We start from the raw sequence: 23,849 nt of genomic DNA, 5'->3' as shown, positions 1-23,849 counted from the left end.
TCCATATCCATGGATCCAGAGCGTCAAGTGTAATCTGACATTTGAATTTGAATCCTGCTCTGCCAATCCCTGTGTAAGTAACTTATCTTTTCTGAGCCTCATCTGTAAAGTGGAGATAATAGCAGTACTTGCATCAGGGTTATTATAGGATTTAAATGAGATAATATTTACAGAGCATGTAGCACAGTGCCTGGTATTCAAACACTCAAATGAAAGCCAAGGACAATAAAATCTTTCATCATAATTTTATTATTACTATCCGCAGTAGCCATACTTCTCTAAGGATAGTCCAGAAAATTGTATAATTATATAAATATCAGGGTATTCCCAGTAATGCACCTTTGAATAATTGAGTTTGTTATGAAGCATCTTGATTTTCAGTTCTTTGTCAGTAAAGCTAAGATATATTCTTCCTTTCATATTTTTTTCTATTTCATGTCCTTTACTTAATTTTTTTTTTTTTTGCGGTACGCGGGCCTCTCACTGTTGTGGCCTCTCCCGCTGCGGAGCACAGGCTCCGGACACGCAGGCTCAGCGGCCGTGACTCACGGGCCCAGCCGCTCCGCGGCATGTGGGATCTTCCCGGACCGGGGCACGAACCCGTGTCCCCTGCATCGGCAGGCGGACTCTCAACCACTGCGCCACCAGGGAAGCCCTACTTAATTTTTTAAATTGAGGTATAAGTGACATGTTTCAAGTGTACAACATAGAGATTTGATATTTATATATTGCAAAATGATCACTGCAGTAAGTCTAGTTAACATCCATCACCATATGTAGTTACAAATTTTTTTTCTTGTGATAAGAACTTTTGAGATCTATTCTCTTAGCAACTTTCAAATATGCAATACAGTATTATTAACTATAGTCACCATACATTACATCCCCATGACTTACTTATTTTATAACTGGAAGCTTGTACCTTTTATCTCCTTCATTCGTTTTGCCCGTCCCCCACCCCCACCTCAGGCAGCCACCAGTCTGTTCTCCATATCTATGAGCTTGGGGTTTTTTTTTGGAGGGGGCTGTTTTTAGATTCCATATAAGTGAGATCATACAGTATTTGTCTTTCTCCATCTTAACTTATTTCACTTAGCATAATGCCCTCAATATTCATCCACGTTGTCTCAAATGGCAAGATTTCATTTTTTTTATGGCTGAATAATACTCCTGTGTGCGTGTGACATTTTCTTTATCCATTCATCCATTGATGGATGCTTAGATTGTTTCCTTATCTTGGCTATTGTAAATAGTGCTGCAGTGAACATGTATTGGGGTACATAGATCTTTTCTGAGTTTTCTTTATCTACTTTAAATCTCCCAGAAATAAAAGTACATTTTCAAATTGTTTATTTCCTTTCTTATACTATTACATTTCAATATAAAATGAAGTAGGCACTGAGGGTGCTTGTGATCAAAGAAATGGTTCTCTCTGTCATAGGAGTTTACACTGTCCTCAGTGTCATTGGCCAATGTGCCACTTGTCTGCCACTGATAAAGAAAAAAGCCACCCTTACGAGAGGTTGCCAAAGAAGAGAGGTCAGTTATTCCCTCAGCCCCTCTGCTCTGGGGCAGTCAGGGAGGAGAGCCTTTGTGGGGGGAGTGGGAGGAGGCAGCTGTGGGAGCAAAACAGTTGGGTGCGTAACCTTGTCCTTGGCTCTGTGTTACCACCTTTGGCCCAGTCTTCATAGAGAGAGAGCCTCAGCAGGGATTGTTGCTTTTCACAAATCAGATTCCAGGCTGTGAACGCACACTGGTGTTAAATCCCTTCTAATGTTTGAGATGGTTCTCTCCAACTATCAGATGTTTTTAATTTTTAATTTCCATTGAGCTAAGTCTGGCTACCTTGAGGGTCCAGTGCAAGAGAGATTTATGAAGAAACAACACACGTAAATATATTTCAGAACTTCTGCAAAAACTTGCAATGATTCTAGTACAGTAGTTCTCAAACTTTAGCCTGCATGGGTGTACATTAGAGTCACCTGGAAAACTTTAAACAACAAACCAGTTGAGGCTGAGGCCCACCCCACGGAGGTGTGATTTTGTTGCTCTGTAGTGATCTCAGGCTTTATTTCTTTAGTTCTCAACTATCCTATGTTTTTAAAACTTCTTTATGGATGTATATTATACTTCAGTGGAAAGCTTCTTAAAAAATAATTTTAATTACATTTGTAATTAAATATAGGTGTACAATGATGCGCACATCCTGGAGAAGTTACTCAAGGATAAAAGGAAAGAGCTGGGCCCACTGCCTGATGATGATGACATGGCTTCTCCCAAACTCAAACTGAGTAAGGCAGCCTCACACTTCATTGTTCAGTTCAGTCCATCAAGGATAAATTGCTGATTTACTGAAATAATATTTAATTAATTGGTGAATATAATTGAACTTGTACTGCAGCATGGAGTTTCTTGCTTCTTTTAAGCACTGTCTTCTGTATTTTAAGTAAACATAAAAGCATGTGAGGAATAGAAGAATATAATGTCAAAGGTTTTGCTTTCTTGAATGCAGTGGACATTTTGTAAATGTTAAATAGTAAGAATAGATATTTTTTCTACATGTGATGCCTGGAAGAGTATAGTGGCAGATTTTATTCTATTTTATTTTTTTTGTATGTTTGTTTGCTGATTATTAGAATTAAAGATTAGTCCCAGTAGTTCCTCCTAGACAGAATTTGAGAGGTTAGAGATGTCTAGCCACTGTACTGTAAGTTAACTTGGCTGTCTTTTTTTTTTTTTTTTTTTTTTGCGGTTCGTGGGCCTCTCACTGTCGTGGCCTCTCCCGTTGCGGAGCACAGGCTCCGGACACGCAGGCTCAGCGGCCATGTCTCACGGGCCCAGCCGCTCCATGGCATGTGGGATCTTCCCGGACCGGGGCACCAACCCGTGTCCCCTGCATTGGCAGGCGGACTCTCAACCACTGCGCCACCAGGGAAGCCCTTGGCTGTCTTTTGAGCGTAGTCTGTGGATGGTTGTTTGGTTGAAAACTGTGAGAGAGAAGAGAGACAGCAAAAACAATTAGTACCATTGGGCTAAAGAAGAGGTTTCTGCCTTATTTAAAATATATAAGTAAAATAAATACCAAGCAAATGACAGTGGTGGTGTCAAATATTCTTTAGAGTCGTATTTGCTGAAAAGGGAAAAAACAAACAGACCCTGATTTTTTATATGAAATGACTGTAAACTGAATTTACAATAGCTTTGGGTATGATTTATTGCTAAGTGATCATTCCTTTTTGTCATGCCATTCATTTATCTCTTCATGGAATTGTAAAAGCACACAGAAGATTTGCAGAAACGAAAACCTTCTAATTTATAGGGATATAATGCCTTTTAAAACTAGAATTCATTATACAAGTTGAGTTAGGAAACTAATGACAGATAGATACTTTAACAATAACTATCTAAATATATATAAATACATTTTTCTTTAAGTTCAGGGAAAGGAGATTTTAACATGCAATGTTAATTTTTTCATTTCTCAATTTTATGAAAAATTCAAAACATATATAAGTATAAAGAACAGTACAGTGAATCCCTGTATATACCTGTTACTCAGCATTTATCAAGATTCTGCCATACTTATTTCCTATCTTCCCTTTTTTCCTTCTTTTTTCTTTGTTCTGAATTATTTTAAGCCAAATCCAATCATGTGATTTTATTTCTACATAGTTCATTATGCATCTCTAAAATACGCAGATATTTTCTTAAATAGCCATGAAGTCATTGTCACACCTAACAAAATTAGGAGTTTCTTGGTTTCATCTAATACCTGAAAAATTTTCAGATTTTACTGATTGTCTCACAAATGTATATTTATAGTTGGTTTCTTCAAATCAGGATCTAATTAAGTTCTATATATTACATTTGATTATTTTGTCCTTAAACTCATAGTTTAGAGGAGTCCCCCTCCTTTTTTTATCCTCATGCCATTAACTCTAGAAACCTGGTCACTTTATTGTGCAGTCCAAAGTTCTGGATTAGTTAGTTCACTTCCTTGTGATGTCAGTTAACTTTTTCCTTTATTTCCCTTATTTCTCATAAATGGAAGTTAACTTTAAAGGCTTGATTAGATTCAGTTTCAACTTGGCAAATAAGGTCCACACATTGCATTTGATTGATAGTTCTTTTAATCTATAAATTCCCCTCCCTCTCTTTTTTTCCCTTGCAGTTTGTTGAAGAAATTATTTGTACTATAGTTTCCCACAGTCTAGGTTTTGCTAATTGTGTCCCTTTGCTGTAGTTTCACGTGTTCTTTTGTCCTTTTTAGTTCCTATAAATTGGTAGTCGATCAGATTTAGATTTAAATTTGATTCTCCCCTCCCTTTGACACAGAAACTGACTTCAGAGGTGATATAGTGTCTTCCATCAGGTGGCACGTAATATCTGGTTGTTTCTTTAAATTATGTTAATAGCTATTGATGCTTAATTCATTGAAGAGCTGTTAGATAGTGATAGTTTAGTTTTATCATTCCTTGCTCATTTACTAACTGGAATACTTCTATATAAATAAACTTTGCCTCATCCAGTGTTTGGTTACCCAGTGGTATGGTTTTTTTGTTTGTTTGTATATATTGTTCGGTTTTTGAAAGGATAAAAGCTAGATTTTTTTTCCCCTTTTATTTACCAGTTTTCAAAATAATGAAATACAAAGAAAATAATGCATTGGTTTACTAAAGTCCTGCAACATCTACCCTATTGTTTGTTTGTTTGTTTTTATTTATCATTAAGAACTACTAGATTTAAACATATTGCTGAGTTTTATAACCCATTGCAATTATGGTTCTTGTTGATATTTACGTTGTCCCAGACTGGCTGCTATGGTCTTTTTTTTTTTTTTTTTTTTTTCCTGCTATGGTCTTTTGACCTGACCATGGTAAGAAGTCATTGGTAGATTCTTTACTGTCTAGTGTTTCAAGCTATACCAGGCTCATCTTGTATAGACTAGGAATTAGCCATTTGCCAAAGAGCTACTAACATTAGTATTTGAAATCAGTATTCCAGAGCTATAGTCTTTATAGTCAAAATTATATAGGGGTATACTGCAACTGGGTTGGTCACTGTTTCTAGAATTTTCAGTGGACAGAGCTAAGAAATTTTGTGTGTGTGTATTTTATATTTAAAGAGAAAATACATCTTAAGTTCATACTGATACTCCCAGTTGAGATTCAAGGCCACAAGGTTTTTATTCAGTGTACTCTGTTTTAACATCTTGATCTCTTTTTCTCCCTTGATGAAAATCTCAGTTCTCAAGGATACCATAGGAGATGGAGTTAGAGTGTCACATAGCTACTCATTTCCTTTATTCTACCTTATTCACAACTATCTCAACACAATAGTACTTACTCTCCCACCAAAAATATGAGTAGTGAAAACAGTTTTTCTAGTTCTTTCTTTGTTGATAGGGTATGTTTCACTAGAAATATACTAATTACTGTGTTTTATAAATCACTTGGAATAGTCCCTTCCTTGTGGTTATGCTACCAACTTTTTACAAATTTAGGTTCATATAGTTTATTTTATCCATTTAATATAAATCTTTCTTTAGGTAGGAAGAGCGGTATTTCTCCTAAAAAATCAAAATATATGACTCCAATGCAGCAGAAACTAAATGAAGTCTATGAAGCTGTAAAGAACTATACTGATAAGAGGGGTCGCCGCCTCAGTGCCATATTTCTGAGGCTTCCCTCCAGATCTGAGCTGCCTGACTACTATTTGACCATTAAAAAACCCATGGACATGGAAAAAATTCGAAGCCACATGATGGCCAACAAATACCAAGATATAGACTCCATGGTTGAGGACTTCGTCATGATGTTTAACAATGCCTGTACATACAATGAGCCCGAGTCTTTGATCTACAAAGATGCCCTTGTCCTACACAAAGTCCTGCTTGAAACTCGGAGAGACCTAGAAGGAGATGAGGACTCTCATGTCCCAAATGTAACCTTGCTGATTCAGGAGCTTATCCATAATCTTTTTGTGTCAGTCATGAGTCATCAGGATGATGAAGGAAGATGCTACAGTGATTCCCTAGCAGAAATTCCTGCTGTGGATCCCAGTTTTCCAAACAAACCTCCTCTTACTTTTGACATAATTAGGAAGAATGTTGAAAATAATCGCTACCGGCGGCTCGATTTATTTCAAGAGCATATGTTTGAAGTATTGGAGAGGGCAAGAAGGATGAATCGGTATGTTTTCAAAACCATTTCCTTTTGAGAAGGTGTGACATTTAATGTAAAACAGAAGAAAGAATTTTACTTTGATGTACTATTTCAGCATAGGTACATGATTACAGTTGATGGGGTGCTATTTTGAATTTTAATTAGCCAAAACTTATAGAGAGCAAGTATAAGTATAGTCTGTGAAGGAGAGAAGGCACACTACTAAATTGTCTAGAGTAGGGCCAATGAGGGGAAGGAATGAGACAAAATTGAAGATCTGTTGAAAAACATAAACTTTTAAAATATAGCCTTTTGTAGAACATGTATTTTTAATGGATAAAATGCTTTCAATTAGAAATTGTAATATGATTTCCTTTTAAAGTTTGAGTTCAATGCAAGCATGCTTTAAATAAATTAAAATAGCTCTAAGGTACTGATCTGAGGTTAGACTGATTTAAATTTGATTGTCATTTCAGATATCTAAAAGGGCTTCTTTTTAATCTCAGATTCGTCACTTTTAAGTTCATTCTGTAGACATTAAATGTTCTAAAAGAAGAAGAAATCAAATTTAAATTTCCATCAAACTTAAATTCCCTTCTAATTTTGATCTGTGCTGTATATTTGCCACACAACAATAGTATATACTCAGCTGTGAAAACAGTTTCAGTTCAGCAATTACAGTGTGTCTTCTATATGCTCTTGAGGTCACTTGGGGGGAATATAAAAAGTTAAAAATACAAACCCTACCTTCCTGGAGCTTATAGTCTATCATGCTGAGAGCTAGACCTTTAGTCACTGAGCATGGGGTGATTCCAGCTGAGGAATCTGTGAAGCCTGGGTTTGCTCTGGATCTTGAAAGAAAAATTAAAAGTAATGTAATGTTTGATGTTCCTGTTGAGCGCCTGCCCTTTGTAAAGCACCATGCTAAGTACTTCATGTACATAATCTCTAACCCTTATAATAGCCATTCTAGGTAGGTGATAATCTTCCTAATTTTTATACGAAGATGTACACGACAGAGAGAAATACATTGCCAAAGTCACACAACTAGTAAGTGGCTTGGCTCATCTTGTTCCCCACTGTAGAGAGCCACTGCTGAGCCAGTCACCAAGACGCCAGTCATCCCTTATCACAGCCAGGGATGATAAGACTTGAGCTGTGTGCTCTAAGCGCTTGAAGTCTGACAATTGGGATAGCCCCTATGCTTAGGGAAAAATAATTCCAGGCATGAGATAACGTTTAACAACTTGATATTTAGTAAAAGATGGTGGAGTAAAGGAACTGCGTTAGAGTTCTAAAAAGGCATGAGATGTCAGAGAAGAATGGGAAAATGGGTGGGATTCAGATAAGGTAAGTGGTATGAGTAAAGGTATAGGGTTAGGAAATGAATATAGTGTGTTCAAGAGACACGTGGAGTTGGGGTCAGATTGGAGAGGCCCTTGAGTGACACATTTAGTAAATGGTCCTTATTCTTCAACAGTGCAGATAGAAATAAAGAGAAATATGGAGGGACGTATTGTAGTCAAAATCTGCATTCATTTATTTGTTTTCATTTATTCAACAAATGTTTATTGAGTGACTACCAGTTATGAGAATGTTCTGGATACTTGGTATATACCAGTAGACAAAACAGACGAACCCTGCTCTCATGGAGCTTAGAGTTCCACTCTTATTCACAGTTTACTTAAATAGTCCTTAAGTCTAAAGTCACTCCTCTCCTCCCTGCCCCCCTACCTTACCCCCAGTATATCTTGGGGTTAGTTCTGTGAGTCTTCCAAAATAGACTTGTCTCTTAGATTATTAGCAACTTTGTTTCTTATATAGATGACTAGCAACTTTGTTTCTTGTATAGATGACATGATTATTTTAAGAATTAAGCAGATTTGTATCTCTAGGCAATGAGCTCTTTTGCTTCTAGCATTGTTGACATGGTTAGTTTTTGCTTTTGAGGCCTAGGAGGCCAAGGTGACTTTACAGTATTCCCCTTTTTACCAACGGTTTCACTTTCTGCAGTTTGTTACTCGAGGTCAACCAAGGTCTGAAAATATTAAATGGAAAAACCCAGAACTAAACAATTTGTAAGTTTTATAAATTACACACTGTTCTGAGCACATGATGGAATTATGAATCTGCCCTTTCATTGTAATGTGGATTATCAAAAGTGTTTTCAGTTTTAATTTTATACTTAAAATTGTAAGCTCTTGTAAAATTAATTTCAAGCGAACAGTCTTCAGAAGTCTCTGTTCAGAAAATAGGCATCAAAATAGTGCCCTAGGAGTTTTTTTCCCTTGGCCAGTTTTATTTTTATTGCTTTCCTACAAGTGTTAGCATTTCTATAACCTGAAAAGATTTTAGAATCTTTCTTGAAACATCCATTTAGGTTGTTATTGGCAGTGTTTTAGATTGCCAGTTCACCTTTGCTGGTGAGAAGCATTCTGGAGGCTTCGTTCAAGTTTGATGCTCTAGTGATCCGTATCAGCAAACAGCTGACTGGGCTTGCTACACCATCCACACTAGCCTGACCAGAATGTCTCCATGACTGCTGCTAATAAGTCTTTGTCTCTGGTTACCTTTGTGCATAATTTTTTAGACCCTGATATTCTTAGTTAATAGAATTATCTTCCTTCCTCAGACCAACAGTGGATTAGAAATAGTAATAGTAATAGAATTTCTATTACTAGAATAGTAATATTAATAGAAATAGTAATAGAATTTCTCTGAGTCTAAATTCTGAAGTTCATTTTGCCCAATCCTCTCATTTTATAAATGGTGAAAGAATCTTTTAAAAGTTTTCAGTATGACACAGATAATTTTTTTTTCTATCTTTCACTATGTTGCCTCTGGTGATTCCCCAGAATTATGTAGTTATTTCTGGGAAACTAACATGAACGCTGACTCTGAGGCCTGTAACCATTTTACGATGCCCTTAGGATTTGGCAGTTTAGGTTCAAATATTCATGGAGTCCTACCAGCCTAAGCAACCATGATATAGATCCAAAAAGAAGAAAATGGGCTAAATCTTTTGTTAATACCTTATACAGTGTGTTGGTCCCTTAACTAAGAGAAAGTAAAACTTAATTCAAAGATTAGATGCAAGTAAGTGCTGCACATGGTGTGGAGCCTTAGTATAGTCCCTGACTGTGGCAACCCCCTTCTGTTGCCAAAATCAGCTAATGAACATGCTGTTTCTCCCCAGGAAGCTGTATGAGGCCTTTCCTTTTACATGAGATGTACAAGGAGTGAGCCTTAAGGAAAAGGAAACTGGTGAGCATGAGGCTCACCAAGGTAAAATTACACTTCAGATTCTGTTCTAACAAATTTTAAGGAGATAGCCTTATTAGAACTGCACAGAAGTTACCATTATATCAATTAATGCATTAAAGAAGCATTTCATAGAATGCTTTAACATATAAGCAGGGTGCTTAAAAGAAGCAGCTTGTGTGTCAGTGAATACTCTTAATGCTATTATAGGACAGATTCTGAAATATATGAGGATGCGGTAGAACTTCAGCAGTTTTTTATTAAAATTCGTGATGAACTCTGCAAAAATGGAGAGATCCTTCTTTCACCAGCACTCAGCTATACCACAAAACATTTACATAATGATGTGGAGAAAGAGAAAAAGGAAAAACTACCGAAAGAAATAGAGGAAGATAAACTAAAACGAGAAGAAGAAAAAAGAGGTTAGTTTCTTTCATTTTATTAAATATGAAGAAACATTATTATGATCTGTCCTAGCTGGTCTTATAATTACCTGTGGAGCAGAGTCCTTTTTGTGTAAATGAAGACTCAGGGTATTGGCTCTTTCAAAACAGACATGGTAAGATGGGAAATGTTTTTGTCACTATCAATTTGTTCATCAGACTGGAAATGGTTGGAAGTTATACGTGACACAGCTGTTATTCTAGTATTTCAAGAACAGAGTTAATTAATTCACAAGTGTGGAAGCTAAATACCTCTTAATACTATTGGTAGATAAAAACCTAAGGGGCACAGCTGGGCCTAGAGAGCATTCTCAGCAGTGCATAAAGTTTCTGCCCCATTGTTCAACAGCATGGCTGTCCTCATATGGACTCAGCCAGGTAAGTAGATTATATTTTGTTTTTGTTTCAAATTATTTATTTATTTATTTATTTATGGCTGTGTTGGGTCTTAGTTGCGGCACGCAGGATCTTTCGTTGCGGTGCGTGGGCTTTTCTCTAGTTGGGGTACGCAGGCTCCAGAGCACGTGGGCTCTGTAGCTGCCGCATGCAAGCTTAGTTGCCCCACAGCATGTGCGATCTTAGTTCCCCGATGAGAGATCGAACCCGTGTTCCCTGCATTGGAAGGCGGATTCTTAACCACTGGACCACCAGGGAAGTCCCCAAGTAGATGATATTTTGGTTGAACCACATAACTAGGAGGAAATTTTTATTTTAATTGTATCAACCTAAAAATGTTACTTTGAGTCACTTGCCAGAATTTAGAAATATTTGAAAGTAGGAACTTTTATTTGAAATTTAATCGTTTCTGAAAAAGTTAGAATTCACATAAATACCTAGAATATATAACTTTCCAAACATTAGATTGAGTAAAGGAATAATAACACTATTGTTAACTTTATAACGTTTATGGAAGTATATATGTGACACAACTAGCACAAAGGAATGGAGCTGTATTGGAGCAAAGTTGCAATATTGAATGAAACTAAATCACTGTTAACCTGAAATAAATGGTGACAAGTTAAAGATGCATATTGTAATACCAGTAATAACAAAGAGAAAAAGTCAATACAGGAATTAAAATGATATGCCAGAAATACTTGCTTAACACAAAAGAGGGTAGTAAAGGAGGAAAAAAGGAACAAAAAAAAAAGACAAAAAAAATAGCAAAATGGCAGACTTGAATTTAATCATATCAGTAATTACATACTGTGAATAGACTAAACACTCCATTCAAAATGCATTGGTTATCAGACTGAATTTTAAAAGTAAGATCCAACTGTATACTGTCTATAAGAGATTCATTTAGATTTGGACACAAATAGGTTGAAAGGAAAATGAAGGGAAAAGATATACCATGGAAATAGTAACCATAGTGAGTTGGAGTGACTATATTAATCAGACAAATAGACTTTAAGAAATATTACTAGAGTTGAAGGGGGACATTTTATAATGTTAAAAGGGTCAAGAATGTATAATACTTATAAATGTGTATGCACCTAACAGTGGAGCCCCAAAATACATGAAGCAAAAACTGACAGAATTGAAGAGAAATAGTTAACAGTTATAGTCTCAATACACCTTTCTCAGCAAATGACAGACTAACTAGACCAAAAATTGGCAAAAGTATGACTTAAATAAGATTGCTGTAGACTGAATGTTGTGTCTCCCACCAAAATTTGTATGTTGTAGCCTCCAGTATGTTGGTATTTGGAGATGGGGCCTTTAGGATGTAATTAGGTTTGGATGCAGTCATGGGAGTGGAGCCACTACAGTGGAATTGGTGCTGTTGTAAGGGGATGAAGAGTGAGAAGACAACTGTTTATGAACCAGGAAGTGGACCCTCACCAGACACCAAATCTGCCTCCAGAACTGTGAGAAATGGATGTTTATTGTTTAAGCCACCCCATTTATGGTGGGTGTTCTTACGGCAACCTGAGCTCTAGGACAAGGACTGTCAACTAGCTTGACTTGACTGACGTGTAAAACACTATACCCAATGACTGCAGAATACACATTCTTTTAGAGTGTACATGGAACATTGTCTAGAATGGACCATGTGCTGGGTCATAAAAGTTTAAAAAATTTTAAAGGATTGAAATCATACCAAGTTCTTTTTTTTTTTTTTTTTTGGCTGTGTTGGGTCTTGTTGCATGCGGGCTTTCTCTAGTTGTGGCAAGCGGGGGCAACTCTTTGTTGCTGTGCATGGGCTTTTCATTGCGTTGGCTTTTCTTGTTGCAGAGCGCGGGCTCTAGGTGTGCGGCCTTCAGTAGTTGCGGCACGTGGGCTCAATAGCTGTGGCTTGCAGGCTCTAGAGTGCAGGCTCAGTAGCTGTGGCACACGGGCTTAGTTGCTCCGCGGCATGTGGGATCTTCCCAGACCAGGGCTCGAACCCGTGTCCCCTGCATTGGCAGGCGGATTCTCCACCACTGTGCCACCAGGAAAGTCCCAGGTTTTTAATTTTGAGACAGAAGATTCTTCTCTTGAGAAATGGACCAGGCAGTGGGGATCTAAAGATAACATCTGGTCCTCAGTGAAATCCATCCAGCTCTATGTATGCATGGAGAGCTTCCAGTCAGCTTTTTAAAGCGTTTTACTTTTGTTTCTTTTTTTTTTTTTCTTGGCTGCACCACACAGCATGTGGGATCTTAGTTCCCAGACCAGGGTCAGACCCACGCCCCCTGCACTGGAAGCACAGCATCTTAATCACTGGACCACCAGGGAAGTCCCTAAAGTGTTTTACTTTTTTTTTTTTTTGCAGTATGCGGGCCTCTCACTGTTGTGGCCTCTCCCGTTGCGGAGCACAGGCTCCGGATGCGCAGGCTCAGCGGCCATGGCTCACGGGCCCAGCCGCTCCACGGCACGTGGGATCTTCCCGGACCCGGGCACGAACCCGTGTCCCCTGCATCGGCAGGCAGACTCTTAACCACTGCGCCACCAGGGAAGCCCAAGTGTTTTACTTTTAAATAGAAGCAGATGTTTATTTAAATGGGACCAAATATTTAAGGGAAAACTCTCTAAGATGTTAAAATAGAGAGCAAAACAAAAAATGGAACTTGGAAGAAACAAAGAAATTGAAGGTAGCAGGAGAAAATTTTTTTTAAAAACCAACTAACTGGACCTTCAGAGAGATGACAAGCTACTGTATCCATAAAACAAGAACAGAAAGCCATAAAAAGTGAACATTTGCAGAACAGAAAATTTCTTGGAAATTAAAAATATGGCATACCCACAGTTAAAGAAAATATTCACAAATCATTATATCTGATAACGGTCTAGTATCCAGAATATGCAAAGGACTCCTACAGTTCAACAACAACCAAACAACACAATTCAAATGTGGGCAAAAGATTTGAATAGATATATCCTCAAAGAAATTATAGAAATGGCCATAAGCACATGAAAATTAATGTTCAATGTCATTAGGGGAATGAAAATGAAAATTACTGTGAGATACCACTTCACACCCTTTAGGATAACTGTTATGCAACAAAAAAAAAAAGATACAAGTGTTGGTGAACATGTGGAGAAATTGGAACCCTCATAAATTGCTGGTGGAAATGTAAAGTGGTGCAGCCACTATGGAAAACAGTTTGGCAATTTGTTTAAAAGCTAAACATTTCATTACTATATGATCAATAAGTTCTGCTCCTAGGTATGTATCCAAAAGAACTGAAACCAGGGACTCAAGCAGATACTTGTATACCAATGTTCATAGCAGCATTATTCATAATAGTCAGAAGACAGAAACAACCCAAGTATCCATCACAGATGAATGGATAAACAAAATGCAGTATTTACATACAGTGGAATATTATTCAGCCATAAAAGTAAAGAAGTTCTAATACATACTACAAGGTGGATGAACCTTGAAAATATTATGCTATCTGAAATAAGCCAGGCACAAAAGGACAGATGCTGTGTGATTTCACGTATATGAGGTACCTAGAATACCAAATTCATGGAGAGACAAAGTAGATTAAAGGTTACCAGGCTGTGCGTAAGAAAGATAAGGAGTTATTATTATTTAATGGTTACAGAGTTTCTGTTTGGATTAAAGAAAAAGTTTTGGAAATAGTGGTTATGGTTACACAACATTGTGAGTATAATTAATGCCACTGAATTATACACTTAAAAATCGTCCAGAGCTTCCCTGATGGCGCAGTGGTTAAGAATCCGCCTGCCAGTGCAGGGGGCACGGGTTTGAGCCCTGGTCAGTGAAGATCCCACATGCCGCGGAGCAACTAAGCCCGTGTGCCACAACTACTGAGCCTGTGCTCTAGAGCCCGCGAGCCACAATTACTGAAGCCCAACGTGCCTAGAGCCCGTGCTCCACACAAGAGAAGCCACCACAATAAGAAGCCCACGCACCGCAACGAAGAGTAGCCCCTGCTCGCTGCAACTAGAGAAAGCCCACGTGCAGCAACAAAGACCCCACGCAGCCAAAAATAAAATAAATAAATTTATTTTTTAAAAATCGTCGAAAAATGGTGAATTTTATGTGATATATATCTTACCACAATTTTTAAAAATTAATGTAGTATACCAAAAACCATTGAATTTTGCACTTTTAAAAAAATTAGTTAATTTTTGGCTGTGTTGGGTCTTTGCTGCTGCACACGGGCTTTCTCTGATTGCGGCGAGCGGGGGCTACTCTTCGTTGTGGTGTGCGGGCTTCTCATCGTGGGGGATTCTGTTTGTTGTGGAGCACGGGCTCTAGGCACACAGGCTTCAGTAGTTGTGGCACATGGGCTCAGTAGTTGCGGCACACGGGCTTAGTTGCTCCGTGGCATGTGGGATCTTCCCGGATCAGGGATTGAATCTGTGTACCCTGCATTGGCAGGTGCATTCTTAACCACTGCACCACTATGGAAGTGCCGAAGTGTGCACTTTATTTATTTATTTATTTTGCTGTACGCGGGCCTCTCACTGTTGTGGCCTCTCCCGTTGCGGAGCACAGGCTCCGGACGCGCAGGCTCAGCAGCCATGGCTCACGGGCCCAGCCGCTCCGTGGCATGTGGGATCTTCCCACACCGGGGCACGAACCCGTGTCCCCTGAATCAGCAGGCAGACCCTCACCCACTGCGCCACCAGAGAAGCCCGAACTGTGCACTGTAAATAGATGAATTGTATGGTGTATTAATTATATCTCAAGCTTTTAAAAAAAAATGATAGCAGAGTGGGGTTGGGGGATGAGATTAATGTTGTTTAACAGAACAAACTTGCAAAGAGTAGTAAATAAGCTATAGAGATCTAATGCAGAGTACGTAGATATAGACAACAATATTGTCCTATGTAGTGTGGTAAACCGCTGCAGTGGCAACAGTATATAAATAGATCAAAGTAACATGTTGTACACCTTAAATTTACACAATGTGGGATTTCCCTGGTGGTCCAGTGGGTAAGACTCCGCACCGCCAGTGCAGGGGGCCCGGGTTCGATCCCTGGTCAGGGAACTAGATCCTGCATGCATGCCACAACTAAGAAGTCCACATGCCGCAATGAAGATCCATGTGCCTCAACTAAGACCCGGCATAGCCTGCCTAAATAAATAAATAAATAAATTTACACAATGTTACATATCAATTTATTCACTTAAAAAATTGTTTTAAAGATAGCAGAAGGGAAACAGAGAAGGATTAGAAGATAAAGTTGAAGAAATCTCCAAGAAAATAGAACAACAAATAAACAAAGAAAAAGATATCTAAAAGATCAGCTCAGGTGGCCTAGAATCCACATAACTGCAGAACACAGTTCTGCTAGGCTTTCTTCCACTATATAACAAGGACCCCTTTCCTCCACATTTTAATAACTTTTTCTTCTGAGCCTTCAATGCCAAGTCTTTAATATCCATTTCTCTACTAACAGTGTATTCAAGGCAACCTAGGCTTTTTCTGTCATGTTCCTCAAAATTCTTCCAGTCTCTGCTTATTATTCAATTCCAGAGTCACTTTCATATTTTTTTAGGTACTTGTTACTGTAACAACCCCTCTACCGGCTACCAAAATCTAATCTAAATACCATCAACTCGAAAGTCCCAAATCTCATTATTTAAATCGTCTAAACTAGGTGTATGGGTGAGGCTCTGGGTATGGTCCATCCTGAGACACAATTTCTCTTCATCTGTGAACCTGTGAAAGTGAAAAAATAAGTTCTCTGCCCCTACAGTATAGTGATGGAACATGCATAGGATAATAGGGACGTTCCCATTCAAAAAGGGAGAAATGGAAAAAAAAAAAAGAGTCATCAATTCCAAGCAGTTTCAAGATCTGGGCAGGCAGACTGCATTAGGCTTCCGGGCATGGAATTAGTTCTCTGTGGCGCCACACTTTGCCCTCTGAATCATCTTTTTTCATGAAAGGTAACACATATTTGCAGCTGAGTTTTATCAGCCTGTTTCCTGTCTCTGGAATTTGGGAGGTTTAACAGCCGCCTTTTTTTTTGTACTCTTTCTCCGTTTCAGGCCTGTTGACAGTGTTCCTGCTGGTATAAAATTCTCAAGAACCTTGTGAATATGCTTCCTATGTCACAGGGATTCATTTGATTAATCAACTGCTAGATAACATTTTCCACCCAAAATGGCAAAACGTAAAAAAAAATTATAATACCAGTATTGGAGAGGGAATGGAGAAACAGACCCCCCCCCCACTTGTAGCCAAAGAGTGAAGGACTTAAGTTGGTATAGACTTTTGGGGGTCAGTTTGGAATATGCATTTTAAAAACGTTTAACATGCTTATTTCCAGCTCTTCCATGTATGGAAAATTATCCTAAGGAAGTAATCAAAGAAGTGGGCAAAGCTTTTTCCTGAAAAAAACCTATGCTGTTTGCAAATAATGGCTTATATGGGAGCCATTAAAAAGTTTTGGGGCTTTCCTGGTGGCGCAGTGGTTGAGAGTCCGCCTGCCGGTGCAGGGGACATGGGTTTGTGCCCTGGTCCGGGAAGATCCCACATGCCGCAGAGCAGCTGGGCCCGTGAGCCATGGCCGCTGAGCCTGCGCGTCCGGAGCCTGTGCTCCGCAACGGGAGAGGCCACAACAGTGAGAGGCCCGCGAACCGCAAAAAAAAAAAAGTTTTGTTTAGGGACTTCCCTGGTCCAGGTCCAGTGGCTAAGACTCTGCACTCCGAATGCTGGGAGCCTGGGTTCAATCCCTAGTCAGAGAACTAGATCCCACATGCCACAACTAAGAGTTCGCATGCCGCAACTAAAAGATCCCACATGCTGCAACTAAAAAGATGCCCCAACTAACGGTTCTGCGCGCTGCAACTAAAGGATCCCACGTGCTGCAACTTCTGCCGCAACTAAAGATCCCGCGTGCCGCAACTGAGACCCAACACAGCCAAATAAATAAATTTTTTTTTTAAGTTTTGTTTAACAAAAATAAAAATCTTGTTGAAAAGCATTTAATCTTAAGGGAAATGTTCATGATATATTAAGTGTATGCATATATAGTTTACAGTATATTGTATGAAATACATATTCCATATCTCCTCAATTCTAAGATTCCATTATCCAAGGATTACATGATTATCTCTAGGATTACATGATTTACCAGTGACCTGTTTTCTTCTTTATATGTTTGTGTATCATCCAGAATGACTCTAGTGAGCATATATTATTAAGGTGATTATTTTTATTCTGTAGATGCTTTATTTATGTATTTATTTAAATTAATGGCAGTTGGCTGTAATTCACAACGACAGTTTTGAATAGAGGCTATTGGGAATGTGGATGTCATACTATTTGTCCTGAATCCTGCCTTTGAGTATCTAGAAAAGAAGTAAATGTATTAGTATGTGTTGTTTCAATCCTGCATCTGTTCCAACATCCCTTTCATGAGAACATTTTTCTCTTTTTTACGGAAGAAGCTGAAAAGAGTGAAGATTCCTCTGGAGCTGCAGGCCTCTCAGGCTTACATCGCACATACAGCCAGGACTGCAGCTTTAAGAACAGTATGTACCATGTTGGAGATTATGTCTATGTGGAGCCTGCAGAGGCCAATCTACAACCACATATAGTCTGTATTGAGAGACTGTGGGAAGATTCTGCTGGTAAGTTCATTTTAAATTGGAGGGCAGATTGGTGAGATGTGACTGTTGTACTCCTCCTTGGTTCCCAGGGAAGGAAATTGTAACTCCGACATTTTATGTGTTCCAACAATAGTTCTACACTGTCAGTAAATGCAGTTAAGTACCCACTATATGAGAAACATAGGATCAAGCACTGTTGGGCAGTGGCCCAGCTGAGTCGAAAGAAATACAACTTTCTGAAGTCTAGTTGAGATTCATTCATTCAACTGATATTTATTAAAAACATACCATGAGCCAAACTCTGTAGGATGGCAGAGATTCAGAAGAACAAAAGGCCTGTGTTTTGTCCCTGGCAAAACCACTCTGGTAAAAATCACAAATAAAGAAGAAATTGTTATAGACAGACATGTGCCTTAGCTTAGAATTTGATTTCAAAAAGGCTTCCTAGAACAATCGCCTTTAACTTGAGACATAGAGAATGAATAGGAGTTAATGAAACCAAAAGCAAGCAGAAGTGTGATCCAGGCAATCCAATTCTTTCAGCTGTTCATCATGTAAAATACCTTTGTATTCCTTCAGCCAAGAGCTAAATATGTCTTTTAGTATATCTTACATCCTTATAAAAGCACACAGCTTTATGTGTGTCCTGACCCAGCAGAGTAGAGTAGGTCTCATCACCTTCCTTATTCTATTTATTATACATCTTTTAATAGGAGGGGGAAAGTAGCATTTTTTAGGTCTCATTACATTTCATTATTTTAAAGTATTGTTTCTTCTAAGATAATTGTATTAAGGAACCGTGGCCTAAAAGCACCTTGCTAGGTTTAGGCCATGGCAGAATGGATGGAGTATTTGTTCATTTTACAAAGAATATGTTATTTTTGTTAATGGTAATTCTCTTTCTTTCTCTCTCTCTTTGTTTTTGAGGTGAAAAATGGTTGTATGGCTGTTGGTTTTATCGGCCAAATGAAACATTCCATTTGGCTACACGAAAATTTCTAGAAAAAGAAGTTTTTAAGAGTGACTATTACAATAAAGTTCCTGTTAGTAAAATTCTAGGAAAATGTGTGGTCATGTTTGTTAAGGTAAGAAACTCATTAGTCCCAAAACAATAAATTATTCCATGGGAATAAAATTCACAAACACAAAAAATTGATCTTTACAAAATTGATAGCTCTATTTTAAACTGTTGAATTTTTTTTAAGCTGTGTCTCTAGCTTCTGTAAAGATTTGGGGAGAAATTAACCTGAACATGATGGTGAAAGACCATTTGCTGCCTACACTATATAGCTATATGCAGTTAGCTTAAATTTTTTTATATCGGCAGACAAATTTTTAAGGGTGACATTTTCTGAAGGATGATTATAAATTGTTAGTGTGGTTTTAGGTAATAAGGTGCACTTTTTTTTTGTCTATGTAGTATAGGCACATGCCCATAGCTTTAAGGAATATAATAGCTGTATGAAATATTAGTATACTGTCAGAGGAGCAGTTGGTAAGCTAAATAAGCTAAACAGTATGTGGTGAGTAAGGCCATTGAGTATAAGGAAATACTCCTAGATCTCTAGCCATTTACCATTTGTTGTTCACTGTCAAAAAGTCTTAATACTTTAGCTTTTATTTCTTTGCTTGTTTGGTGATTTTATTTGCTTTTTAGTTGATTGGTTTTCAGAAAATTCACCTAATTGATTTTATTCTTATATCCACCAGGAATACTTTAAATTATGCCCAGAAAACTTTCGAGATGAGGATGTTTTTGTCTGTGAATCACGGTATTCTGCCAAAACCAAATCTTTTAAGAAAATTAAACTATGGACCATGCCCATCAGCTCAGTTAGATTTGTCCCTCGAGATGTGCCCTTGCCTGTGGTCCGAGTGGCCTCTGTATTTGCAAATGCGGATAAAGGGGATGATGAAAAGAACACAGACAACTCAGAGGACAGTCGAACTGAAGACAGTTTTAACTTGGAAAAGGTATGTAGATAATAGCCACGTAGAAAAGAATTTTACATTTCAGAATACCTAGTCTCAAAAATAAATGAATAAAGTACTCAAATTCAGAATTAGAAAAAGAGCAACAATATAAAACCTTAGCCTAGGGACTTCCCTGGTGGCGCGGTGGTTGAGAATCCGCCTGCCATTGCAGGGGACATGGGTTCGATCCCTGGTCCGGGAAGATCCCACATGCCACAGAGCAGCTAAGCCTGTGCGCCACAACTACTGAGCCTGTGTGCCACAGCTACTGAAGCCTGCGTGCCTAGAGCCTGTGCTCCACAACGAAGAGTAGCCCCTGCTCACTGCAACTAAAGCCCGCATGCAGCAACAAAGACCCAACACAGCCAAAAATAAATAAAAAACAAAACAAAACAAAAACAGCCTAATAGAAGGAACTCTAAAAGAAAGAAAGAAATTAATACTTAAAAAACAGAGCAGCAGGGCTTCCCTGGTGGCGCAGTGGTTAAGATTCTGCCTGCCAATGCAGGGGACACGGGTTTGAGCCCTGGTCCGGGAAGATCCCACGTGCCACAACTACTGAGGCCCACACGCCTAGAACCCGTGCTCTGCAACAGGAGAAGCCACTGCAGTGAGAAGCATGCGCACTGCAACAAAGAGTAGCCCCCGCTCACTGCAACTAGAGAAAGCCCGTGTGCAGCAACGAAGACCCAACACAGCCATAAATAAATAAATAAATAAATAAATAAATAAATAGAGCAGCAGAATTAAAAAGGAGACTTCAACAAGTTCAATGAGATAAACTACCAACTATCCTAATAAAGGAAAAAGAAGGGAATTAAGCTTAATATACAAAATATAGAGGAAATTTAAAGACTTGTACATTTCTGTTAATAAGTTTGAAAACCTGAATGAGGGAATTCCCTGGCAGTCCAGTGGTTAGGACTCCATGCTTTCACTGCCAAGGGCCTGGGTTAGATCCCTGGTCAGGGGACTAAGATCCCACAAGCCGCATGGTGTGGCCAAAAAATAAATAAAACAAAACCAAAAAATAATAATAATTTTAAAAACCTGAATGAAGTGAATAATTTTCTAGGGTAATACCAGTTAGTAAAGTGGAATCAAGAAGAGATAACACATGTAAGTGGACAACAACGTGAAGAAATTTTTTTAATGTCAAAGAGCTCACTTCAGAGAGTACTCAGGCCAGATAATTCCATAGGTAAATTCTTTTAAGCCTTTAAATTATTGAAGGACTTCCCTGGCGGTCCAGTGGTTAAGACTCTGCCCTTCTACTGCAGGGGGCATGGTTTGATCCCTGGTTGGGGAACTAAGATCCCACATGCCGTGTGGGTCGGCCAAAAGAAAAAAAATTTATTGCAGAGCATGGAGAGCAAAGAAAACTTCCCAGTTTGTTTTACCAAGCTGGAATAATCTTGATTCCAAAGTCTGACAAAGTAAAAACAGAAAACTGCAGTTCAGTCTCACTGTATGAATATTGATACAAAAAAATACTTGGGAAAAAAGTATTGTTACAAGTGAAATCAAGTTAGTTGTTTGAGAACAACATGACCAAGTAGGCGGGAGTTCATTCTAGGAATGCAAGGATTGTTCAAAATTAGGAAAATTCAGTAATACCTGTCATTATAATTAGTAGATAAAAGGAGAAATTATCTGATAAGGTATAGTACCAATCTTGATTGAAGTCTTCAGATGGATATTTCCTCAAAGTGATTTTTAAAAATTGTCTTCGTATCTCAAGCCTAGAGTAAAAGAAATTCCTTTTAAAGTTATACACGTGACAGAGGTGCTTTCTGTACCATTATCTGTATTTTTCTGAGAGTAGCCAATGTAGTGAGACAAACAAAACTATTGACAATAAGAGGCAAAATTATTTTTTTGCAGATAATGGAGAGAAATTAACTGAAAAGTTTTTGAAAACAATTCAACAAGTAGAAATTTCAAAATCTATATACAAGTCATTAGCTTTCTTACATAAACAGAACAATAATTCATAAGACTTTTGAAAGTAAAATGAAAATGTTGAATACACTTTAACAACTGTTAGAAAAATCATATGGAAGAAAATATCCAATTCATATGAACAAAAAACATACATTAAGAAATTATCTTAAAAGGAGTATATGGAACCTATGGGAAGAAAGATAGTCTACTGCAGGACATTAAAGACTTGAATAAGTTGTTTTGGAACTTGACAAAATTATTCTAGCATCCTTTTTTTTTTTTTTTTTAATTCTAGCATTCTTAGGAAAGAATAAATACATGACAGTCACCAGAAAAAGAAAAACTGAAAGAGTAGTCAAGAGTGCTTTACCCTGCCAAATAGTATTACATTTTACAAAAATACATTTAAAAAAATATTAAGATGTTAGCTCAGGGTTGGTCAGTGGAGGGAATAGGCTTTTCACAATTAAATCCAGAATATAAAGATATTCATTCATTTTAGTTTATATATATATATAAAATTTTTTTTAAGTAATTTATTTTTTGGCTGTGTCGGGTCTTTATTGCTGCGCGCAGGCTTTCTCTCTAGTTGCGGCAAGCGGGGGCTACCATTCTTTGTGGTGCACAGGCTTCTCGTTGCGGTGGCTTCTCTTGTTAAAGAGCACAGGCTCTAGGCATGTGGGCTTCAGTAGTTGGCACACGGGCTCAGTAGTTGTGGCTTGTGGGCTCTAGAGCGCAGGCTCAGTAGTTGTGGTGCATGGGTTTAGTTGCTATCCGGCATGTGGGATCTTCCCGGACCAGGGATTGAACCCGTGTCTCCTGCATTGGCAGGCAGGTTCTTAACCACTGCGCCACCAGGGAAGTCTCTAGTTTTATATATTTTAACTTTTATTTTGAAGTGATTTTAGACTTAACAAATGTGCCAGGTGCTTAACAAAGATAGTACAAAGACATTTCCTTATACTCTTCATTCAGCTTCTGCTAATGTTAACACCTTGTAAAGCATGGTACAAGGATCTAAACCAGAAAATTAACTTTAATACTATTTACTAATCTAGAGACTTGATTCATACTTTCCCTTTTGTCCCACAATCGCCTTTTTTTCCTTCTAGTTTTATTGAGATATAATTGACATATAGCACTGTATAAGTTTAAGGTGTACAGCATAATGATTTGACTTACATATATCATGAAATGATTACCACAGTAAGTTTGGTGAACATCCATCATCTCAATATAGATACAACATTAAAGAAATAGAAAAGAAAATTTTTTTGTCCTTGTGATGAGTACTGTTAGAATTTACTCTCTTAACATCTTTCATATATAACGTACAGCAGTGTTAATTATATTTATCATGTTGTACATTACATCCTTAATACTTATTTATCTTAAACTGGAAGTTTGTACTTTTTGACCACCTTCATCCAATCCCCCTCTCCCCCTATCCCCTGCCTGGTGTACAACATAATGATTCAGTATTTCTGTATGTTTCAAAATGATCACCATGGTAAGTCTAGTCATCATTTGTCACCATACAAAGATGTTATGTAATTATTCCCCACACTGTACATTTCATACCTGTGATTCATTTATTTTATAACTGAAAGTTTGTATAAAGGTAGTATTTCAGATCAGCAAGAGAGGATGGAATCAAATGATACTGGAAAAACTGGTAGCCATTTGAAAAAAGAAGAAAATAAAACCCACCTGAACTCTACCTCATTTCATATTCCAAAATAAGATATAAACATTAAAAAAGAAACATAAGTTGCTGACATAAGTACATTTACTATTATTTACCTGTAATCTTTTATTCATTTATAAGCTTGGAATGGATCCTTTTATATACATGATATAAAACCCAGTAGCCATAAAAGAAAAAAAAAAGATCATTTTCTTGATACAATTGACAATATCAATTAGTTTAATGAAACAGTCTAAGGACTGCTGTTTCTAATGTACAAAGAGCTCTTTGAAGTCTAGGGAAAAAATAATACTGGAAAAATGGGCAAAGGACCAAATAGATCATTTATA

The 23,849-nt window shown here is 37.9% G+C and overlaps 1 protein-coding gene across 16 annotated transcripts in view; it reads left to right on the top strand.

The window, feature by feature from the left end:
* PBRM1 (polybromo 1) overlaps window positions 1-23,849 on the top strand; it is a 100,147-nt gene that overhangs the window by 44,831 nt on the left and 31,467 nt on the right. For all 16 annotated transcript variants that reach the window (XM_027121037.1, XM_027121033.1, XM_027121032.1 and 13 more), the window contains 6 exons: window positions 2,186-2,291; window positions 5,549-6,191; window positions 9,636-9,847; window positions 17,730-17,915; window positions 18,822-18,979; window positions 19,605-19,868. In XM_027121037.1, coding sequence (XP_026976838.1) covers window positions 2,186-2,291; window positions 5,549-6,191; window positions 9,636-9,847; window positions 17,730-17,915; window positions 18,822-18,979; window positions 19,605-19,868 — 1,569 coding nt within the window. The remainder of the gene's footprint in view (window positions 1-2,185; window positions 2,292-5,548; window positions 6,192-9,635; window positions 9,848-17,729; window positions 17,916-18,821; window positions 18,980-19,604; window positions 19,869-23,849) is intronic.

The sequence above is a fragment of the Aethalodelphis obliquidens genome, unplaced genomic scaffold (assembly GCF_003676395.1).
Source record: "Aethalodelphis obliquidens isolate GAN/ISIS:26980383/991018 unplaced genomic scaffold, ASM367639v1 scaffold22, whole genome shotgun sequence".
Lineage (NCBI taxonomy): Eukaryota > Metazoa > Chordata > Mammalia > Artiodactyla > Delphinidae > Aethalodelphis > Aethalodelphis obliquidens.
Note: the sequence above shows the minus strand (reverse complement) of the source record. Positions and strands in the feature narration are given on the sequence as shown.